This window comes from Pseudorca crassidens, chromosome 20 (genome assembly GCF_039906515.1).
Source record: "Pseudorca crassidens isolate mPseCra1 chromosome 20, mPseCra1.hap1, whole genome shotgun sequence".
Classification (NCBI taxonomy): domain Eukaryota; kingdom Metazoa; phylum Chordata; class Mammalia; order Artiodactyla; family Delphinidae; genus Pseudorca; species Pseudorca crassidens.
In genome coordinates, this window is record NC_090315.1 from 17209193 (window position 1) to 17232523 (window position 23331).

General features: G+C 49.1%; 2 protein-coding genes across 3 annotated transcripts in view; one reads left to right on the forward strand and one right to left on the reverse strand.

Moving 5' to 3' along the window:
- Positions 1–123: 123 nt before the first annotated feature.
- Positions 124–9322, reverse strand: HAUS5 (HAUS augmin like complex subunit 5). Of its 2 annotated transcripts, XM_067720158.1 has the most exons (19): positions 9186–9322; positions 8378–8440; positions 8253–8285; positions 8096–8120; positions 7398–7503; positions 7159–7318; positions 5987–6056; positions 5813–5895; positions 5254–5311; positions 4982–5106; positions 4714–4795; positions 4482–4612; positions 4090–4252; positions 3792–3872; positions 3545–3690; positions 3173–3284; positions 2963–3095; positions 1572–1704; positions 124–1404 (listed from the first exon to the last, which is right to left on the reverse strand). In XM_067720158.1, exons 1-19 carry the CDS (start codon positions 9281–9283, stop codon positions 1287–1289), a joined length of 1920 nt encoding a protein of 639 aa, XP_067576259.1. In that variant the 5' UTR covers positions 9284–9322; the 3' UTR covers positions 124–1286. The 2 variants fall into 2 exon arrangements, with proteins under 2 accessions (XP_067576259.1, XP_067576260.1); XM_067720159.1 differs by lacking the exons at positions 8096–8120; positions 8253–8285; positions 8378–8440; positions 9186–9322 and adding an exon at positions 7941–8089.
- A 39-nt stretch (positions 9323–9361) lies between these two features.
- ATP4A (ATPase H+/K+ transporting subunit alpha) overlaps positions 9362–23331 on the forward strand; it is a 35714-nt gene continuing 21744 nt past the window's right edge. Inside the window, exons 1-2 of the mRNA XM_067720097.1 lie at positions 9362–9485; positions 9731–9899. The gene's annotated coding sequence lies outside the window, so the exon portion shown is untranslated. The remainder of the gene's footprint in view (positions 9486–9730; positions 9900–23331) is intronic.

Consider the following 23331-nt stretch of genomic DNA (forward strand, 5'->3'; position numbering starts at 1 on the left):
CATCTATGTTTGTATTTCTTCTGGAACCAGGCAAATTGGGTATAAAGTTCACTTCATTTGGGAGAAAAACCTAGCAAGAGACAGGGACACATTGAAAAATAAGAGCAAGACGGCAATCAGCCATTTCAGGTACTAAGACGTATTACACAGCCTTTATAATTAAAACACTGTGGGGATGGCACACAAGCGTCAGACAGACAGTGCACTTGGAGAGAACACAGATGCAGCCAAATTAACCGTGGAAACTTAGTGTATGAAAAGGTGGCATCTCAAGTCACCTAAAACTACTTTATAAAGTTTAGGGATGTAAAGTTTTACTTTATAAGTTGAAGATAATTCACAGCGAAATGCTACAATCTAATCAGTACAGCTAGATTAGTTCTGAAAAATCTATACACCTGTTTAACCCCACCACCTTCAATGTACAACATATTCCCAGCTCGAGAAAGTTTGTCTCCTCCTTGGTTGATCCCTGCCACCCAGCCCTCCTTCAGAGGCAATCACTGCTCTGAATGAGAATTTTAATAAATGATAGTGAGATATATTTAAAATAAGATAAAATTGAATCCATTTAGATAAATTCCAAATGGCTCAGAGATTTAAAATTTACATTTACAAAAGAAATTGTATAAAACTAGAAGGCAATGTCATCTCTTAAACCCTCCCCTCTTCCAGCAGATGCACTGCCTCCTCAGCCCTCACACCAACACATCTGAACGCAGGGCCTTTGCATGTGCTGTAGTCTTCCCCTCTGCAAGCCTTCCTCAGATACCCATGTACTTCCTTCTCTCTCTACCTTTACAGAGTGTCACCTTTGCTGTGTAGCCCTCTATTTAAAAATCACACCACTACAACCGCTTTTTCTCCACAGCAGTTCTTCCACATACTAAATATTTTGCTTACTTATTTTGTCAGTGGTCTGTTCTCCTGTCCTAGAATGACAACTCCCTGAAGGCTGGGACTTCTGTCCATTTTTTTAGTGCTGGATCCTCAGTATTTAGAGCAGGTGCGTGATTACTTTTTGTTGAGGGTAGAAGTGACGAGGAGAGTTTCAGGTAGGGTGGGGCACACAGTACCCCATTCTCTTGGCTTTAGTGGGATGATAGGACAGTGGCAAGGCAACTGAAAGGAAAAACAGAAGAGCCTGTGAAGGGGGACGGCAGGTGTGGGTAGAGACAATGGGCTGGCGCATCCAGGCAATGCTTTCTTCCGAAAGTCTTATTAAGGGAAGTGAAGTGTTGGGGTGAACGAATGCGAAGCTCTGGGCTTCTCTTTGAGCCACGTCTTCATCTGCACAGCTGCTGCAGGGCGCCTTGGGCCTGGATCCAGCGCAGCTGCCACTGGGGCAGGGACAGGCCTTGGCAGAGCTCCCCGGAGAGGGCGGCTTGTCCTGGCTGCTCCCACCTGGAGAAGGGGATGGCATGAGAGGGAAGGCCTGACCTCCAGACCTTCACTGGCCTCCGCTCAGCACCATGCTCTGCTTGTCATCAGCCCCCCACCCCCACCCCCGCCCGGTCTAAGTTCTGCCTGTTCCACCAGTCAGCCCCCACCTCATCGTGCCCCCCTCTCACCAGTCCCCCACAACTCCCTGCAGCTCGGGGATTCGCTTCAGTGCTTGTTTCAGCAGGTTCTCCAGGCGCTTCAGAGCCTGCCCCAGGTTCTCTTTCTGCTCCTTTTCCTGGGATGCCCAGATCTGCAGCAGCTCTGCAGGTTAGAAACCCGGGGGGCAGCAATGAATCCTCTGGCTCCCTGGTGCCTTGCAGCCATTGGGTCACCAAGTCTCCAATCATCTAGCCTTCACCTGAGCATCTCTCCTAATCCTCTCTCTCCTCCCAGGTCCTCTTACCATGTGCAAGCCCACCATACCTGAGGCGTCATTCTGAATGCCTTCCTCCTTCCCCCTGATGGTCCCTCGATCTCCATGGCCCAACCCTCAGTGTCCTCCCTGCTTCCTTACTTGTCCCCCAGCCTTCCTCCTTGGGCCCAAACCTCAGTCTCTTACCGGTCCATCCTTCACATGGCAGCCAGAGTGATCTCACAGCCTAAACCTGATCCTTTCCCTCTCCTGCTTGGAACCCTGCAAGGCTCCCCAGAGCCCCAAGACAGAGCCCAGGCTCTCAGCCTAGTACTTGAGGGGTGCATCATGTGACCTCTGCTTACTACTCCTGAGCAAAACCTCACCTGTCTCCCAGGGCCCACTGGAGACACCATCTTTCCTCCTGGACAGCTCTCACCTCTTTCCCCATTGAGCTCTCAGCGCCAGCACATGGCACATACCCAGCGAGTGCTTGCTGAGTGAATCCAGGAATAAATGACTTTTCTGAGTTTCAGCTTCCTCTCTGTAAACTGGGGTCTTATGCTCCCTTCCCTTATGGTAAGGACTGGAAGACACTGTGCATGTGCAGATAACAGTGACTAGAATCACACCAGAGACAAAGTGCTTACTGCAGCCAGGCATGGCTCAATACCCTGTTTGGGTCACCTGACTGAATCTTTCCAACAACTCTGTAAGGTATTATGATTATGCTTATTCCACTGAGGAGGAAGCTGAGGCACAGGGAGATCACGCAGCAAGGAAGAGGTGGCGCTGAGAAGAGAATCCAGGTAGTTTAACTACACAGCCCACTTTCTAACTACTCAAGTATACTACTGTTTGGTGATGGATGAGTATTTGGCAATTCAATGAGCAGTGCTGCCTCATGGTTAGGAGCACAGACCCATGTTAGATGGCCTGGACTCAAATCCCAGCTTGGCTGTCTGGGCAGCTACCAAGCCTTCTGCTTCTCAGTTCTCTCCTCTGTAAAACGGAGAGAACCCCTGGGCTGCTGTGCAGATGAAACTAGTGAGCATGCTCAAAGCACTCAGCACACTGTATAAGCAGTGGGTGTTTGTGATTTCTCCTGGACGCTGACGGTCCTGGGAAGGGGCTGGGATGCTGGATAAGGAAGCAGGGCAGGCCTACCCCGGGTGGATGGTCCTGGCGGCAGGCTGGTCTTCATGTGGAGCAGATACCAGCATCGGAGACTTCGCTGGTCCTGGAGGAACAGAAGGTCCTGGCGAAGAGAGGCAGCCTTCGGAAGGAGCAGCTCCGGAGCCTGGAGGAAGGGGGAAGGACAGTCACCTGGGGTGGGGGTAGAGGTGGGAAGACGGGTCCTAAGGGACACGCACTCACCTTCCCTGCGGGCAGCCCCAATGTGTGGCTCAATACTATGAGGCTGGAGCCTCTTGGGGATGCAGGATGCAGCTGGTGGATGGATGGCAGGACCGTAGGGAGGGGCTGCAACCTGTGGGGGAAAATCCAGGTTGGGTGGGGCACTGAGAGGGAGGCTTGGGTTCCAGAGGCTCTGGGGGCTGGGAGCTGGACTCAGGAGGCCCAGGAACTTGGAGGTGGGTCTGAGGACTAGGATTCCAGCATGGGGCTGAGGACCTGAAGGTGAGGTCTGGCAGCTCGGGAACACTGGGAGGACTGGAATTGATTTTGTGGAGTGGGCCCAAGGAGCAACAGTCATCCATGGCAGGGGACATGGTGATGGCCCAGTCTCACCCTCCAGGGCTGTGCCGCAGCAGGGTGCCCAGCAGAAGATGGGGCAGATGCTGGGCTCCCTCCTCTAGACACCGAAGCAGCTCCTGGCTCTGTGGTGCCACCATCTCAGATGTGGGGACCACTTTTTGCCGAACCAAAGCTAGTACCTGTGGGGAAGGAAAGGGATGGGAAGGGCAATGTGAGGCCGCTTAGCCCCCTCCCTAGGAAACCCAGCCCTACCCAGAATTTGCCCCAACTCCCATCTCACCTCCCCAGGGCTCCGGCACAGGCTCGTCTTGCTGGCTGAGTTGCCCTTGATGAGCAGGCGGACCTGTTCCTGTGTCTCCTCCTAGGCAACAGAGAGGTCACGGAGATGGGCTGCTTTTCCTTGTCACCTTCCAGCCTCTGCCCTTGCTCACCCCTTTGCACAGGTCCTGATTCCTCTTGGGAGTCTCACCCTGGCCCCCTCCCCTCACCAGGAGGCCCAGTTCTGGATCTTAAGGGTCCCAGCCTCACTCCAGCCCTCCACCAGGCCCTGCCACTTCTCCCGGAGTCCCGCCTCTCACCACCAGTTGGCGCCAGTGCAAGATCCTCTGCTGTTTGGCCTGTAGCTCCTGGAGCAGAAGCTGCCGCTGCCCAGCAGCCTCCTCCAGCTCCTGGCTCATGGCACGCAGGGCCTTGAGTTCTGCCCACAGGGCAGAGCTCCGGAGCCCCAGCACCAATGCCTGCCTGGGGCACGAGTAGAAAAGAGCAAAGGAGAAGGAAGGTGACTAAGACTCACCACAGAGGAGGGAGATCAGATCTGCAAGGATGCACAAGGAGCCATAGCACAGGGAGACAAACCAGAAGAGCAAGCAGGGATGCAGAAACAGGAGCCACAGGTGCAGAAAAAGTCCAATAACCTGAAACCTCTGGGAGAGAGATGGCCTAGAGGCCTCTGCCCATGGAGACCCCTCACCTCTCGCTGGATCCCACAGTACATCTCTCCATCTGCTCCATCAGGCCTTGGAGGTGCCGGGTCAGGATTTGATGGTCCTCCAGGAGGGGGCCCCGCTGGGTGACCAGCGCAGCCACAGACTGCCAGCCCTCCTGGAGCGAGGCACAGAGTCAGGGTGGGCATGGTCCCTGGGGTTGGGGGCTGGGGGAGGGGATCGAGTGGGTTGGGAAGGGGATGGAGTCCTGGGGGTCACCTGGATGAGATGCACCATGGACGGCAGGGCCTGGCTAGAGTTGGGCTGGTCTGGGGCCTGGGAGCCGAGAGTAGGGGCCGAGCTGCAGAGAGAGGAGACCTGTCCCCTTGCCTGGGCCCTTGGGGGTAACCAATGTCAGCCCACCTGCCAGATTGGTTACTGGGTTTCAGTTCCACCCCCATCAGCAGGTCACCCTGCCTGGTCCTGACCTGTCCCAATTTACTCAGCCCACTGCCCTGCTCTGACTGTGGGAGCATCCACGCCACACCTGGCTATCTCTGTATCTTGGAGCTCATCCACGGTGCACAGGGACTGGATCTCTGCCTCCCGCTCTGCAGCCAGATGCTCCAAGGCAGCCAGGATGTGGCCCGGAGGGTGGTTTGTCAGCAGTGTCTGGTGAGGAGAGGAGTGAGGTCAGGGCAGGATGGAGGAGGGCTATGAGCTGGGACCCATGGAGAAGGGGAAGGATCACGAGTTAGGTCCTGGCACCCTGAGGTTTACATGGGGCAGAGGGTGTGTCCTTTTTGAGAGCCCCCTCACCTCCACTGAGCTAAGCCACTGCTGGTAGGAAGTTCCAAAGAGATCATCTCGAGGGGTTCTGTGGAGTTGGGGAAGGGGACAGAGAATGTTACAGAACACATCAACTCACCCTCTAATGATCACCACCACCCTATAGGGTAGGGGTTGTCATTGTCCCCATTTTAAGGACTGGAAACCAGGCTCTTTCTCTACACCTGTCAGACTTGAGTTCCCCACTTAATATCAACTCGCTGGTCTTGGGCCCCTTCACGTGTGCTGTTTACCTGGAACACCCTCTCAACCTTTTACCCTCCTCACCAGAGAACCCGTCCTGTCTCCTTAGCTGGGTAAGGCATTTCATTTGGGTTCCCTGCGCCTCTCAGGCCTCCCCACCCTCTGACAGCCCCAACTACCTGGGTTGTCACTGTCTATGATCGTCTGTTTCCCTCTTTTCCCAGCCTGGGAGCCCTATCAGGGCAGGGCCTGGGCTAACAGAGCCCGGAGGCCCAATGTTTGTAACAAGTGACTACCCCCAAAGCCCAGGTTCTTTGCAGGGTCTCGGGGGTTGAGGGATACTCACGGAATGCTGCCTCCCTTGGCCCGAGGCATCAGGAGCTTCTGCAGGAACTGGGTCCGGAGGCTGCAGGCTGTTCGGACATCACCCTGTGAAGAAGGGAGTGTAGCATGAGGAGGGCCCAAAGGTCCACCGAATCCCAGGCTTCCCACCTTTTCCCCCATGGCCCAGGACTCTTACCAGGACCACAGGCTCCAGGCTCAGGGCTGCTGATGTCAAGGGTCCAAAGTTTATATCCACTTTGGCCTTCCTGGAGAGAGGAGTGCAGTTGGGGCTGAGGTTCCTGGGAGGAGGGAGCTGGCAGCACAGATGTCTGTGTCCCCTCTCGCTGCCAGCAAAGCTAGCCTTGATCTCAGAGGCCAACCCCAAATTAGACCACTGTCATCTCCTGGCTAGATGACTGCATTAACCTCCTCATCGGTCTCCCTGCTCTTACCCACTGCAGTCTGCTCTCTACCCAGTAGTCAATGATCCTATTAAAACCTCATACAGATCATGTCATTGTTTTGCTCAAAACCCTTGAAAACAATGTGATGTGGCCCCATTACACTCAGAAAAGCAACAATGGGTATTAGAACTCTTCTAAGCACTCCGCGTGATTTGACTCACTCAATTATCATACCTACCCTATAGAGTAGGTATTAATATCATCCCCATTCTATAGTACTTAGAAACTGAGGCACAAAGAAGTTAAATACTTTGCCCAAAGTCACACAGCTGTAAGTGGCTGAGCCAGGCCATGAATCCAGCCTGAGAATAAAATTCCAATGCCTCCATGGCGCTCTGTCCACCTCTCCAACCTACCACCTCACGCTCTCCCTCTTGCCTACGAAACTTAAGCTGAACTGGCCTCTTGGCTGTTCTTCCCACATGCCAAGCTCAGGGCTCTGCTTCTGCTGTTCCTCTCCATGGAAATTCCTCCCCCAACTCAAATGTTACCTCCTCAAAGAGGCCTTCTCTGACCATCATACCTAGGGCAGGATGTCCCTCTCCCTTTCTATCATATCACCTTTTCTTCATAGCGCTCATCTCTACCTATGATTACAGGGTCTGTCTCCTAGTTTACCACCTGTCTCCTCTGCATCACAGTGTGAGGTCCATGAGGGCAGGACTGTCCCGTTTACCGTTTTTTCCCCCGCACCGGTGTTCTAGATATATAGCTGGCACTATTCTAGGCACTGGAAATACAGGTGGCTGAGATGACAAAACTTCCTGGCCTCATGGATGTTATATCTTAAGGAGTGGAGCTCAGAATTCTGGAACCCAGGAAGCGTTCAGGGCAGAGCACTGGGTCTTTAAGAATGTGTCTACCCAGCCTGGTGAGGGCTGCTCCCTGGACACCTGAGGCTTACCTCTCTATGTCCTGCAAATGCTTGAGCTGATTCTGCAGCTGCTGCATGGGACCTTGGAGCACACGCTGCTGTCTTTGCATGGCCCCAGCTTGGGCCCGGAGGAGGAGAGCACGACGCTGGGTGTCTTGCACGCTCTGTAGGGCCTGCTCCATGGCCATGTCTGTGAGAGGAACAGGGGCGGCCATCAGTACTTTCCTTAACCTTGTTCTGCTGCCCATCTGTCCAGCCCCATGGGTCACCCTGAGCCTCAGTCTCTCGCTCCAACAGCTCCAGGCTCTGGTCTAACTCCAGGATCTCTGCCCGCAGGTGGGCAACAGCGGCTTCCAGCTTCAACTTCCGACGGGCCTGGTGGAATCAGGTACAGGGTCAGATGCATGGCCTGGCTGGGGCTCAGCCTGGCCTGACTGCCCTGTGTGGAGCAGCAGTCTCTTACCTGCCCAGTTAGGTGGCAGAGGGTTTTCCCTAGGCAGTTTCGGTGCCTGAACTTCTAGGACCAGAAGAGCACTATGGTACTATCCTGTCCCCCTCCTTCCTCCTGGGATTGCCTCATCTAGCCTCCCACCCTGTTTCTTGTCTCTGTCCCAGTCGTCATCTCCCCACTGAGCCCCACACCTGGGAGTCCTGAGGTCTCCTGGAAGTCTCGCCCGCCCCAGATGTCACCTGGGCACCATGCACACATTGGGTCCCATATTGGTCTCAGTATCTCTCCCAAACCAGTCTCTTTTCCCAACCTCACCAGCTTTGATGCCCCATATCCATGTCCCCCCAACCACAGCTCATACCTTCTCCCCCTAGACTGTAAGCCCTGTGAGTACAGGGATCAGGGCTGTTTTGTGACACAGTGACCCTAGCATCACCCAGCACAAGGCTGGGGCTAGAGCAGGTCTACAAGTCCTCTTTTTGGATGAAAGAAAATCTTGCAGCACGTGCTTCTCACCTCTGGACTGTCCTGGTGGCCATACCTGAGGAAGTGAGGCCAGAGTTAGGGGATGACAGGGACTTCCAGGGGGAGACGGGACGCTGAGGCTGTGGGTGGGGACATGGCTTGAGGGGGCTGGGGAAGACAGGAGGGGACAGCTTTGAGGACCAGTTACCAGAGCAGGTTTCCCCGGATCTTCTTGACATTCCTATAGTGGAGAGGTAGGAAGAAGGGGAGTTACTGTAGGACTCGCCTAGGTCCCCTCCCCTGCCACAGCTTCCCTCATGCAGCCAGGCTCACCTCTGGCTGTGCACATGCCGCAAGACGTAGGCCCAGATATCGGCCCCCTGGCCCAGACACAGCCTGTGGGAAAAGTATGTAAGGGGATGCCTGGGACGTCACACAGGGTGGAGGATGTTCATTCACAGGGTGGTGGGGGGTAAGGTCTTTACTAAGGAATTCTCATCTCTTGGGGGAGGGAGGGTCCATACTTTTGGGGGTAAGGTATTCCCTCCTGGGGAGTTCTCAGTCACTGAGAGGGTGGGCTTCTCACTGGGTGTAGGGGTATTCTCATTCCATGGTGGAGTGCTCCCTTTCTCCTGGGAGAGGGTTATCTCCAGTCACTTCCAGAGGTGGGGGTGAGGGCTATACTGCCTGGAAGGGCTCTCTCATTATCAGCTGTGGGTCATCACTCCTATACATTCAATCTTCAGTGGGGTGATCTTTGCTGACTCCAGAGGGTCCTCACTGGCTGGGCTGGGGTGTGTGGTGGGTGATGAAGTGCTGCAGCGACAGCATTACTCTGGAGATCCAATTTCCCCACCGGGAGGGGGCATTCATTACTAACTCACTGGTGCAAGGGACCTCACTCTGGGCGGCCTCACAGGATGGGCGCGGGAGTGTTGGAGTCACCGCCAGGACGTCCTCACACAGTTCAGGATTCTCTGCCTGGATTTGCTACTCGGGGGGCGGGGGCGCCCTCAAGGGTTATTCTCACTCGGGCAGAGGGGGATGGGGAGGGCGGCGCGTCTTAGATGAAGATGTGGTTCTCACTCCCCGGGACTCTATCTCCAGGGTGGGGAGTCGTCACTCCTAGAGAGGTCCTCACCTGCGCAGCGTCGACTCCGGGGCCCGGGCGGCCACGGGCGCCTCCATCTCTTCCGCCGCCCAGCAGCCCAGTTCCCGCGCTTGCTGCGCTAACTCCATGACAGCGCTTCAGCCACCGCCTCCCGCCCCTTCTTCAAGTGTGGCTTCCGCCTCTGACGTCACGAGTGCGCCGGAAGTGACGCCATCGATCGCCAGACAGGCAGGGGCTTTTCGGCTCTGCAAGATGTCGGAGCCGGTCTACGTTTCTCATGCTTGAGGGTCCGGTCCCTTTGAGTGGAGATGAAAGGGGCGTGGAGAAACGGTCGGGCCCGCTAGCCTTCTGCGTCCTCCTTCCTACTACCATCTGTTCCCTAAGAGACAAAAGGTCCCCAATGCCTCCCTTCATTTTCTTGACAAAATGGGACTTTCATCCCAGAAGGATGAGAATCAGGCGAGGAGATGCCAAATTTACTGCTTTTTGGTTTCAGAAACAGGGTGTCAGGTCTGAGTGAGGGATAGAGGGCAGATGGCATGACCCTAATATCTCTCTGGCATGCTTTCTTCTAGGTATTCGTTCGTCCTTACCATTCTGTAACATTCGTGAGCTGACCCTGTGCTGGGGACACCCCGGTGGCTGAGACAGCCCCAGTCTCAGCTACTCGAGCCCCAGTCTCAGCTACTCGAGCCCCAGCTACTGGAGCTACCAGTTCAGTGAGGGACACAGACGCATCACCAGGTAGGGATGGTAGAACATAAGCAGCAGGGGTGGGTCAATTTGGGACACAAGGAATGTGAGAGGTCTATGGAGTGCCCCAGAAAGCACTGGATACTAGGGCTGGAGTTCTGGAGAGCCCACTCAATCTCAGACATGGCCCTGAGAAATGGCAACATTCAGGGACTTTTCATTCAATATGATTCATCACTGTCCTCAGTGTCCAGTACAGAGCCTGACGCTCTAAATAGTTGTTGAAGAAACAAATGGCAGGAAAGGTGGTGGGGGTGAGACTAAAGCTGGTAACGCTGGGAGGAGGATGGAGCAGGATGAAGGGAAGAAGGGGTTGAGGACAGTGCTGGACCACTGTAGGGCTGTGGAGAAGAGAGGAGACTGAGTGGATGGGTCATGTGAGGTTGACTGGCTGTTGAGGGTTGAGATCCAGGGCTCTAGGCTGGGGATTAGGTGGAACAGACCTTGAAATGGGGAGGTGAGAGAAGGGGCAGCTTTGGGGGAGATGCTGATAACAATGTGAGACTCTGTGGGTGTGAGGACACCCACAGAGGGGACATCCAAGGGTCAGCCGAGCCTCTAGTCCAGGGAAAGGGGGACCATGATGTCACCACTAAATAGCAGATTTCGGGGAGAAGCTAAGTTCAGCTTCAAATTCTTCATAAGGGCTGAGATGCAGAAGAGGGTGCCAGGGGCTGATGTAATCCAGATGGGCTTCCTGGAAGAAAGACTAGCAGCTGCTACTCCACCATCCTGATTTCTCAACTTTCCATTTCTTTCAAGCATCTCCACCCTTCCAACCTTTGTGGGTTGTTTTGCTGTTAAAAAAAAAAAGAAAATCAATTAGACAGCATGTTTGCCAAGGGCCTCTGAGCTTTTCAAGGGACTTTAGAAAGTACTGGCTGTTAAAGGAATGAAAAGACAAGTCACAGACTGGGAGAAAGTATTTGCAAAACACATATCTGATTATTGATGAGTATCCAAAATATGCAAAGAACTCTTAAAACTCAACCATAAGAAAATAAATAATCCAATTTAAAAATGGACGAAAGTTATGAACTGGTGTCTCACCAAAGATGATATACAGATAAATGCAAATAAGCATATGAAAAGTTGTTCAACATTATAGGTCCTCAGCGAGCTGCACATTAAAACAATAATGGGTTACCTCTACATACGTATTAGAATGTCTAAAATCCAAGACAATGACAACACCAAATGCTGCTGAGGATGTGGAGCAATAGGAGCTCTCATTCATGGCTGGTGGGAATGCAAAATGATAAAGCCGCTTTGGAAGACAATCTGAAAAGGCCATATGCTGTATGATTGCAACTGTGTGGCATTGTGGAAAAGGCAAAACTATAGAGATCAGTAAAAAGATGGTAGTGGCCAGTGGGTGGGGGGTAAGGAGGAAAAGGTGGAACACAAAGGGTGATTTTTTAGGAGGGGGAAACTATTTTGTATGATACTGTAATGATGGATATGTCATATTATGCATTTGTAAAAAGCCATAGAACTGTACAACACAGAGTGAGCCCTAACGTAAGGTATGGATTCTGGTTAGGAATAATGTTTCACTCTTGATCATCAATAGTAACAAAGGTACCATCCTCCTGCAAGATGGTAATAATAGGGGAAAATGTGTGTGGAGGGAGGAGACGTAGATGGGAACTTTATTTTTTGTGTGGTTTTTCTCTAACCATAAGACTTCTCACAAAAAAAAAGTCTATTAAACAAAAGAATTGGCCGAAAGCTGGAATATTGTTTAATGAATATCTATAACCATAAACTAATGGCAGTTAATCAGATGCACCTTGACTCAAGCTATATAATTATAAAAGGATTCTTTATCTGTTTTGGATAAAAAATTAAAGGCAAATAAGGAATAATTGCCAGCAGTTTCCCCTCCAGCTCTAAAAAAAGCCAATAGGGATTATTAGGCACATCCTCTCAAGACACCGAAGAGAGAGCAGAGCTGGTCATGTGACCATCTCCCCAGCAACCACTAACCATCTTCTCCCCACTCTCCTCCAGTCTCTGTGTGGTGGCTTTGTAATGTGTCCACTTGACTAGGTTGAATGAGCTATTTCCTAGAATCACCTTCTGTGTCCAGTTATGATGGGATGGAAGAGATTCTTGGGCAAGATTTGGAGGGGAGAAGTGAAGCAGCTGCCCTTTTGTAGATCACACAGGTTGTCACTGGCTGGCTGCTGGCTCATCATGTTTGCATAGGGCAGCAGCCAGGCCAGCAATTGTTTCACCTTCTCCTGGCTCTTCCTTCAACTTCTCCAACTCCTGGGCCATATGTGTGTTGAGCTCCAGCTTCTTCTGTGGCTGCTCATACCAACAAGGTCAGAGGCAAGCTTGTTCCAGCTTGTCCTAGCGTCCCCCCATTTTACATCTGTCTTCCCTTCCTAACAACAGCCTGCCCTGTGCACTTCGAGTGCCAGCATCTGACACTAAGACAACAATATTAAGGATTGCTTAATGACTCCACCAATTGTATAAAATCAAATCCCTGTTTATCTATCGATTGATCTATCTATCTGATATATCTCCCCTAGTGGTTCAGCCTCTCTGATTGAACCCTGATACAAGGAGGATACCGAGGCCAGGGCATGGAACCAGGGCAGGGGATGATAGGACTGAAGCACTGCAGGGGGCTGGTGGAAGTAGTGATCAGGCTGAACTTATCAGGGAACTTATCCTTAGGTTAAGACCTTTCCAGAGAGGAAAGCAATGTTCTCATTGGGACATTACCTGTCAAGACTCTCTCCCTCTCACATCTGAGCTTTTATTCCTGTTGTGCCCCCCCAACTCAATTACCCTTCTTTCTTATCTTCAAAGGCTACCTCCTCCTCATCCTTTAGATCTTCCCCCCTTTATTTATTTAAAATTTGAATTGTAGGGAATTCCCTGGCTGTCCCGTGGTTAGGACTCCATGCTGTCACTGCCAAGGGCCTGGGTTCAGTCCCTGGTTGGGGAACTGAAATCCCACAAACTGCACAGCACGGCAAGAAAAAAACAAATTGAATTATAATTAACATGCACTATTATGTTAGTTTCAGGTATAATGATTTGATATTATTATACATTATGAAATGATCATTACAATAAGTCCAGTTACTATCTTTCACCATACAAAGTTGTTACGGTATTATTGGCTAGATTCCATATGTTGTACATTACACCCCCATGACTTATTTATTTTATAGCAGGAAGTTTGTATCTCTTAATCCCTTTCACTTATTTCATCTGTTCCCCCACCAGGTCCCACTGGGGACCACCATTTTGTTCTCTGTATCTAAGAATCTGTTTTTGTTTTGTTTTGTTTGTTCATGTGTTTTGTTTGTAAAAATTCCACATAAAAGTGAAATCATAGTGTTTGTTTTTCTCTGATTTATTTCACTTAGCATAATACCCTGCAGGTTAATGCATGTTGCTGCAAATGGTAGGAATTCATTTTTTTTAATAATTTATTTTTGGCTGTGTTGGGTCTTCGTTGCTGCGCATGGGCTATCTCTAGTTGCGGTGAGCAGAGGCTACTCTTTGTTGCAGTACGCGTGCTTCTCATTGTGGTGGCTTCTCTTGTTGCGGAGCACGGGCTGTAGGTGCACGGGCTTCAATAGTTGTGGCCCGCGGGCTCAGTAGTTGTGGCTCGCGGGCTGTAGAGCAGAGGCTCAGTAGTTGTGGCACGTGGGCTTCGTTGCCTTGTGGCATGTGGCATCTTCCCAGAGCAGGGCTTGAACCCATGTCCCCTGCATTGACAGGCGGATTCTTAACCACTGTGCCACCAGGGGAGTCCCTGACCCACTTTTAAAATTGGGTTGTTTGCTTTTTTGATATTGAATTGTATGAGTTCTTTGTATATTTTGGATATCAACCCCATGTTGGTTATATTGTTTTGCAAATATCTTCTTTCATTCAGTAGTTTGCCTTTTTGTTTTTATGGTGGATTCCTTTGTTGTGCAAAGCTTTTTAGTTTGATGTAGTCCCATTTGTTTATTTTTGCTTTTGTTTCCCTTGCCTCAGGAGACACCAAAAATAATATTGCTGACTGATGTCAAGAGTGTACTGTCTATGTTTTCTTCTAGGTGTTTTATGATTTCAGGTCTTACATTTAAGTCTTTAATCCATTTTGAGTTTATTTTTATATATGGTATAAGAAAGTGGTCATTTTCATTCCTTTGCATGTAGCTGTACAATTTTTCCATCATTTATCGAACAGACTGTGTTTTCCCCATTGTATTTTCTTGCCTCCTTTGTTGTAGATTAATTGACCATATGAGGGTGGATTTATTTCTGTGCTCTCTGTTTTGTTCCATTGATATGTGTCTGTTTTTCTACCAGCACCATACTGTTTTTTGTTGTTGTTGTTGTTGTTTTGCGGTACGCAGGCCTCTCACTGTTGTGGCCTCTCCCGTTGCGGAGCACAGGCTCCGGACGCGCAGGCCCAGCAGCCATGGCTCACGGGCCCAGCCCCTCCGCGGCATGCGGGATCCTCCTGGACCAGGGCACGAACCCACGTCCCCTGCATCAGCAGGCGGACTCTCAACCACTGCGCCACCAGGGAAGCTCACCAGTGGAGCTTTAATGGCTATTTAGGGAGACGTGAGAGATTAGAAACTAAAGGAGCTGAATGTGTGCAATTGGGTTTTCCTGCCTGCCAGTTTTCCCCATAAGATTTTTCTGAATTCTTGCCAAAATGAGTAGCTGGGGTTGGATTAGAAAGTTTGCCTCACTGGAAGGAGAAGCAATAAACATGATAAGCATGTTTATAGAACATGACAATTTGATTCTAAAGCGTGTGGCAGGGGTAGGGATAAGTCAGAAGATTGGGATTGACATATACACACTACTTTATATAAAACAGATAACTAATAAGGACCTACTGTATAGCACAGGGAACTCTACTCAATACTCTGTAATGGCCTATATGGGAAAAGAGTCTAAAAAAGAGTAGATATATGTATATGTATAACTAACCCACTTTACTGTACACCTGAAACTAACACAACATTGTAAATCAACTATACTCCAATAAAATAAAATAAAACGTATGGGGAAAATCAAAGCCTCTAGAAGAGCTACAACAATCTTGAAGAAGAACATGGTTGGGGGTTTACACTATATAACTTTCAATGCTTACTGTAAGACCTACAGTATGATGGTGTGATATTGGTATAAATATAGACAAAGAGACCAGTGAAGCAAAACAACGAGTGCAGACATAGACTAACATGTACACAGTCACTTGGTTTAAGACAAAGGTGCCAGTTTAATACAATGGGGTCAGGAAAGTCTTGTCAATTAATGCTAATGAAACTGTGTATCAATATAGTGAGAAAATGAATCTTGAATCCTTCCTTACTTCATACCACATCACTTTTTGCATAATGTCAACCTACAACTGTGCTGTCCAGGGTGCTAGCTATGAAATTAATTCAGGATGGATCCCAGACCTAGATATGAAAGCTAAAACTATAAAACTTCTATGAGAAAACACAAGAGAGTATTTTTTATAACCTTTGGATAGGTAGACAAAGATTTACTAAAGAAGACTCAAAAAAGCCTAAGCATAATATTTAAAATAATTGGACTTTATTAAAATGTAACACTTTTTCTTGTGAAGACACCACTAAGAATGTGAAAAGTTGTCACAAATTGAAAGAAAATATTTGCAAAAAGAGAAAAGCGAGCAGTTCAACATTTTTAATGAACAAAAACATGAACATGCATTTCACAAAATATAATTTCTACATGGCCATAGCACGTGCAGGGTGATTAACATCCTTCGTCGTTAGGGAAATTCAAACCGAAATTAAAAAGACTGTTGTCAACAAATTTTAGCAAGAATGTAGGCATCCATCTGTATTCATTGGTTGCAAGAAGAAAACCAATTCTCTTACAGAACAAGAAGCACAGAGTAGCACTGAGCTGAAACAAATAGACTGCCAGATATTTCTCCAGCAAAGATAGGTTTATTTGGGATCAGCAGAGAATTGCAGTTGGGGTCTGCGACCATGGTGAGCCATGTGCAAGTCCCCGAAATGCAAGGGAAGGGGGACACTTTTAAGTGGGGAAAAGGAAGTTGGGAAGGCTATAGTAAACAAAGAGCTGAGGGCTTTTCATTGACTGAATCCTTGTCAGGAAAGAAGAGGCATCTTTCTTCTTCCTGTTGGGCTCTGCTATTGATTCAGGGCACAGGAGTGCCCCCTTCTGGTCTTCTAGCTCTACTCGATTAAGATTTATTTTTACTAATTTTTACAGTAGGCAGGCAGGCTCCAGGCACAAGTACCTAGCTCTGTTTTCAGCTTTTCTCCTAGTCCTGCCCTTATACCTGGTTTTGTGGTCAAAGAAGACTCTAGATTGTGTAATCTAAGGGAACTTTAGAAGTTGGGTGAGCCCCTGGGGGGAGCATGAGGCGGCACAGCCCTTGAAGTTCACTTTTGCTTGCTGACATGCCACCAAGCAATGGCTCTGGGTAGTGTTGCACAGTAAACCCTTAGTGGTTAGAGGGAGCGATGGTCTCCCTGGGACGTAGCCCACTGGCCAAGAGACACATGACCACCAGCCATGGGATCCACCAGGCAAGAAATACACCAGCCAAGGAACTCACAGCCATGGAAGGGGGTTCTCATTCTTATTGGCCTGTGTTGGTGATTTCTCTGGTATGAGATAAGGAGCACCGTAGGGCAGTATGATTTCTGCCTACACGACCCCTACACCTTCCAGCTTCCATGCTTGCAGAGACTGAGGAGGGTGACTGCCTAAGATGTGAAGGGCATCGCTGAGTCCATCGTCTTAGGAGATCAACACACACATGCACAGACAGATACAGACACACTCAGGTCCCACATGGCTTGTTCCTGGCTGAGGCTTCCTGGCTCCTTCTGTCTGCCGAATGCTCTCCCTTTCCATATCCAAATCCCACCGTGTCCAAGGGACCCAGGGGTCAGGGCACTGCCTCATTCTCTGTAAGAATGAAACTGCCAGGCTCTGTCCTCAGGCAAAACAGAAACCTTCTGCCTTCCACTCTCCAGTCTGCTCAGGGCAGCCGGAGCAACCCCACAATCTAAATCAGATTCTCCCCCTCCTTGGCTTAAACCCTCCATGTTCCCATGGCTCTTGGGATCAACCCCAAATCCCTCACCCAGGTGTTCAGGCTCTGCCTTGGTCTGTTCCTCTCCTCTTGCCTCCACACTCTAACCACACTGCCTTTGTTTCTGTTTCTGGATCACACAACTCTCTTTCCCACCTCAGGACCTTTGCACTTGCCATTCCCCCTGCCTGGAACTCTTTCACCCTGATCGTCTCATGGCTAGCCCCTCATCCAGGCTTGGATGTCCTCTCCCCAGACAGGTCTTGCTTGACCTCCTCACTCCCCATTTCACCTCGTGTCACCCTCCTGGGTCCCTATCCCTTATGTCCTAGTTATTCCCCATAGCCCTTGGTCCTCTCTGAAATCATTTAGTTTATTTATTCAGGTTTTCCCTGTACATCTCCCCATCTACCCCATGGACTGCGAACTCCGGGAGGGCTGTGGCTTTGTCTCTCTTGGTTGCCGCTTGGCCTTCAAGAGCAGAGCACTGCCTGGTGCACTGTAGGCTTCCAATATTTACATGTTAAAAAAAAATTACATACTGCCCTTTGCCTATTAAAGAATCAACCCAGAATGTACTAGCCAGTACTTGAGGCCCACCCACTTCATTCACTGAGTCAATCAGGAGTTCAATTTGGGAACAACAACAAAAGCAAATAGTTGAGACTTACCTGATGGCGCAGTGGTTAAGAATCTATCTGCCAATGCAGGGCACATGGATTCGAGCCCTGGTCCGGGAAGACCCCACATGCCACGCAGTAACTAAACCCATGCGCTTCAACTACTGAGCCTGCGCTCTAGAGCCCGCGAGCCGCAACTACTGAAGCCCGCGCGCCTAGAGCCCGTGCTCCGCAATAAGAGAAGCCACCGCGATAAGTCCGCCACTGCAACGAAGAGTAGCCCCCCGCTCTCTGCAACTAGAGAAAGCCCGCGCGCAGCAACAAAGACCCAACACAGCTAAAACTAAGTAACTAAATTAATTTTTTTAAAAAGGCAAATAGTTGAAACCCCACACCTTTGTTCATTGAATCAGTCAAGAGGACAGGCAGAGAACAGGGGTGGGGAGGCGTGCCTAAGTAACGCTTCCTTAGTACATTGAACCAAGCAGAATCTGGATCTAAATGCTTGAGGCACCGCCCTCCCAGCATCCTCCGTATCAGGGCAGCCAATCACAATAAAGTGGTAACCAAAAGAGGCCGCGCCGCTGTGACTCAACTCGCCAGGGCAGCCCCAGGACGAGGATGAGTGAGCGGACAGCTGTGGCATTAACTGTGGATGCTGATCGGGAAAGAGTGGGGAGTTTAAGGGAACAGGGAGGGAGTCAGGAGAGGACAGCCAGAGCTAATATGGGATAGACAGGGGGATGATGGGTGTCTGAGTGTCCAGGAGGGAACTGTAGGGTCGCAGGAATGTTTTTTGGGAAAAGGAAGGGATTTGTGTGGGAAGGAGGCTGGAGGTTAGAAAAGATTGGGAAAAGGTTATGGGAGACAAAGAGAAGATTATAGGGGTCCAGGAGAGGGTTACATGGGATAAGGAGGTTCTTGTGGGACAGGGAGAGGGTTAGGAAAGGACCAAGGGGAGGTTATGGAGTCTCAAGAAGGGGTTCTGGGGGAGACAGGAAGGGATTTATATGAAAAAATGGAAGGGTGTATAGAGGCAGGGGAGTGTAGGACAGACAAGTCATAGGAGGGGGTTATGGGGAACAGGGAATTATGGGGGACAGGGAGGTTATGGGAGGATGCATGGGTTATGGGAGGTGTTATGACGGACAGGAAGAGAGTTATAGGATCAGGGAGAGGAGTGAAGCAGGACTAGGGCAGAGTTACAGGATGGGGAATATGAGCTATGTTGCCAAACCTTGGCCCCCTATGCATTGATGCCGAATAAAAATACGGAGATAGAGATTTGGAAGATAAGAAGTAGAGAGGCTTTTCATTTTCTTTGTCAGGCAAAGGGAAGACACAGTAGACTAGCACCTCAAGAACTGTCCCACCCCATCCTGGGGAATTACAGAGGGTCTTATAGATGGAACTCGCAGTCCAGGGTAAGCGATAAGGATCAAAGTGGTGAAGGTCTTGCATTCTTCTTCTTCTTGCAATATTTTAAAACAGTCACTGCTGGCGTCAGGCAGCCTGGTTATTGGGTCCGTTCATCCCTGGGTTACTGGCCTGTGACCTCCTTTCTGAAATGTAAACAGGTACAAGGGGTGATTAGCTACAAGAGAATGCAGCGAGAGTAAATTCTGGGTGCAGGGTACAATTCTTATGGAATCAGAGAGTAATTAGCTTTGTTTAGCGTTGTGAAGGACAAGTCTAGCTACAAGTGTGTGTTAGTAGTAACAGCTAAAGAATAACCAAGATTACTTAACCCTTTCAGGCCTGTTTATGCTGTTTCCCCAGCCTGTTCATTGTTGCTTATTTTCCTTGTTTATCAGAAAAGTCTCATTTCTATTTTTGCTGCAACAGGTACAGACAAAGGATTACAGAAGTGACGAGAGGGTTAGAGGGGTGCAGAGAGTAAGTAATCATCTAAAGCAGTGGTTCTCAAAGCCTGGTCCCTAGCCTGCAGTAGCAGCCTCACCTGGGAACTTGTTAGAAATGTACACTCTTGAACCCTGCCCCAGAGCTAAGGAATCAGAAACTCTGGGGATGGGGCTCAGCTTTCCGTTTCAATAAGTCCTCCAGGTGACTCAGTTGTATGCTCAAGTTTTAGCATCCCTGGGCTAAAGTGACCATTTAATTTAACCTCCAAACTGAGCACTTTTTAGACTAAAAGGGGAGCGCTCAATAATTTGGTAGGACCAGGCTTAACTAACTGGATAGCACCCGCAAACCAGGATGGAGCACGTTATTGGAGAGCAGGGATGGGTTTAGGGAGACAGAAGAAACATTCAGCGTTTCTAAGTTACTTGGTGGGTGTTATAGGGCCAGTGGGAGTATTACATGGAGCCATTGTGGTGCCACAGGGTCCGTTTTCCCATAGTGGTGGCCAGGGTCATTGTGGGGCAAGTATTTCCAGCACCCTCCTGTTGGTGGGATTGATCCTGCGAGTCCCCGTTACTAAGCATCTGCTGACCTTTCTTGGTCCCTCTGTACACCCCACCCCCTCTGCTGGAGTCCATGGCTGCTGTGGCTGATGTCCGGGCCACAGAGTTCAAGGTCACTGTGATGCAGCCGGTCTACAAGACAGCCTTCAACATTCCTGTGAAGGACTACACGCTGCTGTCCATTTTTTCAGTTTTCTACTTCTTCCCACTGGGGATACCTGCCAGGGTTCTCCTGCTTGATGGGTGGGGATGAGCCATAGTTCTGCCTCTGCAGAACACCCCCAAGCCTGCCCCCTTTCCCCTTCCACGGGTGCCACAGGAGCTGGCCCCTGCCCAGCTCCCCCTCCTCTCTAGTACTAGCCCCAGCCCCTTCTCCATTCCACCCTCCCTGCTACCCTGGGATTTGTCCCGACCCTGTTCACCATCCTGCTGACCCTGCTTCTTCCCTCAGATCCCCGTGTGCCCCTTCCTGCCTGGTCCTGCCCAGGCCCCCTGCACCGTCTCACTCCATTGCTTCCTCCTCTCCTCCGCCTCATCCTTCCTCCCCTGATCCTGATCATGGGCTCCAGGTTCTCTCCAGGGGACCCTTCCTTTATTTTGCCCCTTTTTAGAAAAACATCAGGCTGTCTTCACCTCCACAGACATGGAAAGCAAACAGTTGGAAAACAAAGTCAGAGCAAAGAAAAATTCGAAGTTGGCCTTGGGCTTCAGCAACGTGGCCGTGATTCTAGGCCAGTTAGTGCTCCTGTTCATCTTTATGCCACAAGACAACTCAGAACACCTAGCAGAACCATGAGCCGGGAAACCTTTTTGGCATATGCCCCGTGCCCCTCATAGTACCAGGCCTTCTTGCTCCCCTGGGAACTTCTGGACTTGGATTTGGACAGTAGTACCCTGTCCCTGCCCCATGGAGGAAGTCTTCCCTCTGCCACCTCTTCTGGGAGCAGTCCACGTGATGCCTTCTGCGTGATTGTGTATGTGTATTTGTGTGATTGGTATATGCCTTTACACGACCCCATGTACTAACAACTCCTATTAGTATCCTGGAGGCTTCATCCTTCATTCATTCAACAGGTTATTGCACACTTCCTGTGTGCTAGGCATTGGGCTAGGGCCACAGGAGTCAGTGCTGAACAGGACAGATTAGGCCATGGCTTCAGAAAATATATGTTATCTTGAGGGAAGTTAGAACATAAATAAGGAAACGCAACTTAACAAGGTTACTTTGGACCATCATAAATAATATAAAGGTGGCTGGAGGATGGAAGGGAGACACATATGATAACGTGTTCAGGAAAACCTCTTTTGGGGGTGTGTGAAAATTTATTGAAGTGTAGTTGATTCACAATGTTGTGTTAGTTTCTGGTGTTCAGCAAAGTGATTCAGTTATACAGATATATATATGTATAAGTATATATACTTTTTCATATTCTTTTCCATTATGGTTTATCACAGGATATTGAATATATTTCCCTGTGCTGTACAGTAGGACCTTGTCATTTATCCATATAATAGTTCACATCTGCTATTCCTAAACTCCCACTCCGTAACTCCCCAACCCCTTGCCAATCACAAGTCTGTTCTCTGTGTCTGTGAGTCTGTTTGTTTCATAGATAAGTTCATTTGTGCCATATTTTCGATTCCACATATAAGTGATAGCATATGGTATTTGTCTTTCTCTTTCTGATTTACTTCACTTAGTATGATAATCTCTAGGTCCATCCATGTAGCTGCAATGGCATTATTTCATTATTTTTTATGGCTGAATAGTATTCCATTGTGTATATATATATATATATATATATATATATATATCCCACATCTTTTTTATCCATTCATCTGTCGATGGATATTTAGGTTGTTTCCATGTCTTGGCTATTATAAATAGTGCTGCTGTGAACACAGGGGTGCATGTATCTAGGAAAAGCCTCTCTTAAGAGGTGACAGTTGAGCTGCGGCCTGCCTGAAGCATGAGAAGGAGAAGGCTATAGAATTACCAGGAGAAGAGAGAATCAAGCAGACAGAACACCAAGTGTAATCTTCCCAAGGTAAGAAAGAGTAGGAAAAGGGGAAAAGCCAGCAAGCCTGGAGGATAGCCACGGAAATATGTTAAGAAGTCAGTGTGGAATGGTGAGCAGGGAACATATCACCCAGAGCCATGAGGTCATGGTAGCCATGTTCATGGTGTGGAGTTTGGATCTGAAGTGTGAAGGGAAGCCATTGGAGATATTAACCAGGAAAGCACAAGATCTGACTCCTCTCTTAAAAGGTCCAGATTCCATGCCTGGAGGATGTAGAAGGTCACGGCAGAACGTTTTCCTCCCTAACGATTATGAATAAAAGAATAACTAAAAATTCATATTTTAAAGTCATCGAAGAACTATGGAACGTAAAGGGTAAAATCTCAAGAAGCTGAATTCCAGTGAATGAAGGATCCATCTTAAGTAAACAGAAATCAGACAGTTTTTCTCCTTTCTGGGGATTTTTGCCAAATGTTGGCATAGGTGGGTAAAGGGTTGGGCCTGTGACAGAGGGACTGTTCTGGGGAAAGAGAAATGAGAAAAGCTTTTTAAAGTCAAACGGGCTGGTGTGGCAGGTTGAAGGCTGGAGTGCACAGCCAAATGCACAGCTGAAAAATACAGGATCGGAAATTAAGTATTATTTTGCTGGGCTTAACAACATCCTGGATGCAGTAGAAAAGATCAATATATTCAAACCAATTTAATAGAAATTATCCAAACTGCAGCACAGAGAGGAAAAGGAAGCAAAAGGATCACACTGTCTGAGTGCTATCAGACACGATCTAGTTGTCTTAACATAGTTGTAGTTGGAGTCCTATATGTAGCGGAGCTCTGGTACAGAACAGATTCAATATGTGAAAAGATAACGGCTGAACGTTTTCTCTAAATCATGGAAAAATGTTAATCCAGAGATTCCAGAAGCTCAGAAAGGTCCAGAGAGAAAATCGTTAAAGCAGCTGTATCCATCAGGATTCTCCAGAGAACAGAATAGAGATGAGATAGAAAGATAGAGAGATAGAGAGAGAGAGGGAGGGTGAGGGCGAGAATGAGATTTATTTTAAGAAATTGGCTTATGTGATTGTGCGGGCTGGCAAATCTGAAATTTTAGAGTATACTGGCAGCCTGGAAATTCAAATAAGAGTTGACGTTGTCATCTTTACTCCGAAATGCATAGGGCAGGCCAGCAGCGTGGAAACTCAGGCAGGACTTCTGTGTTACAGTCTTGAGGCAGAATTCCAGGAAACCTCAGTTGTCCCTCTTAAGGCTTTAACAGAT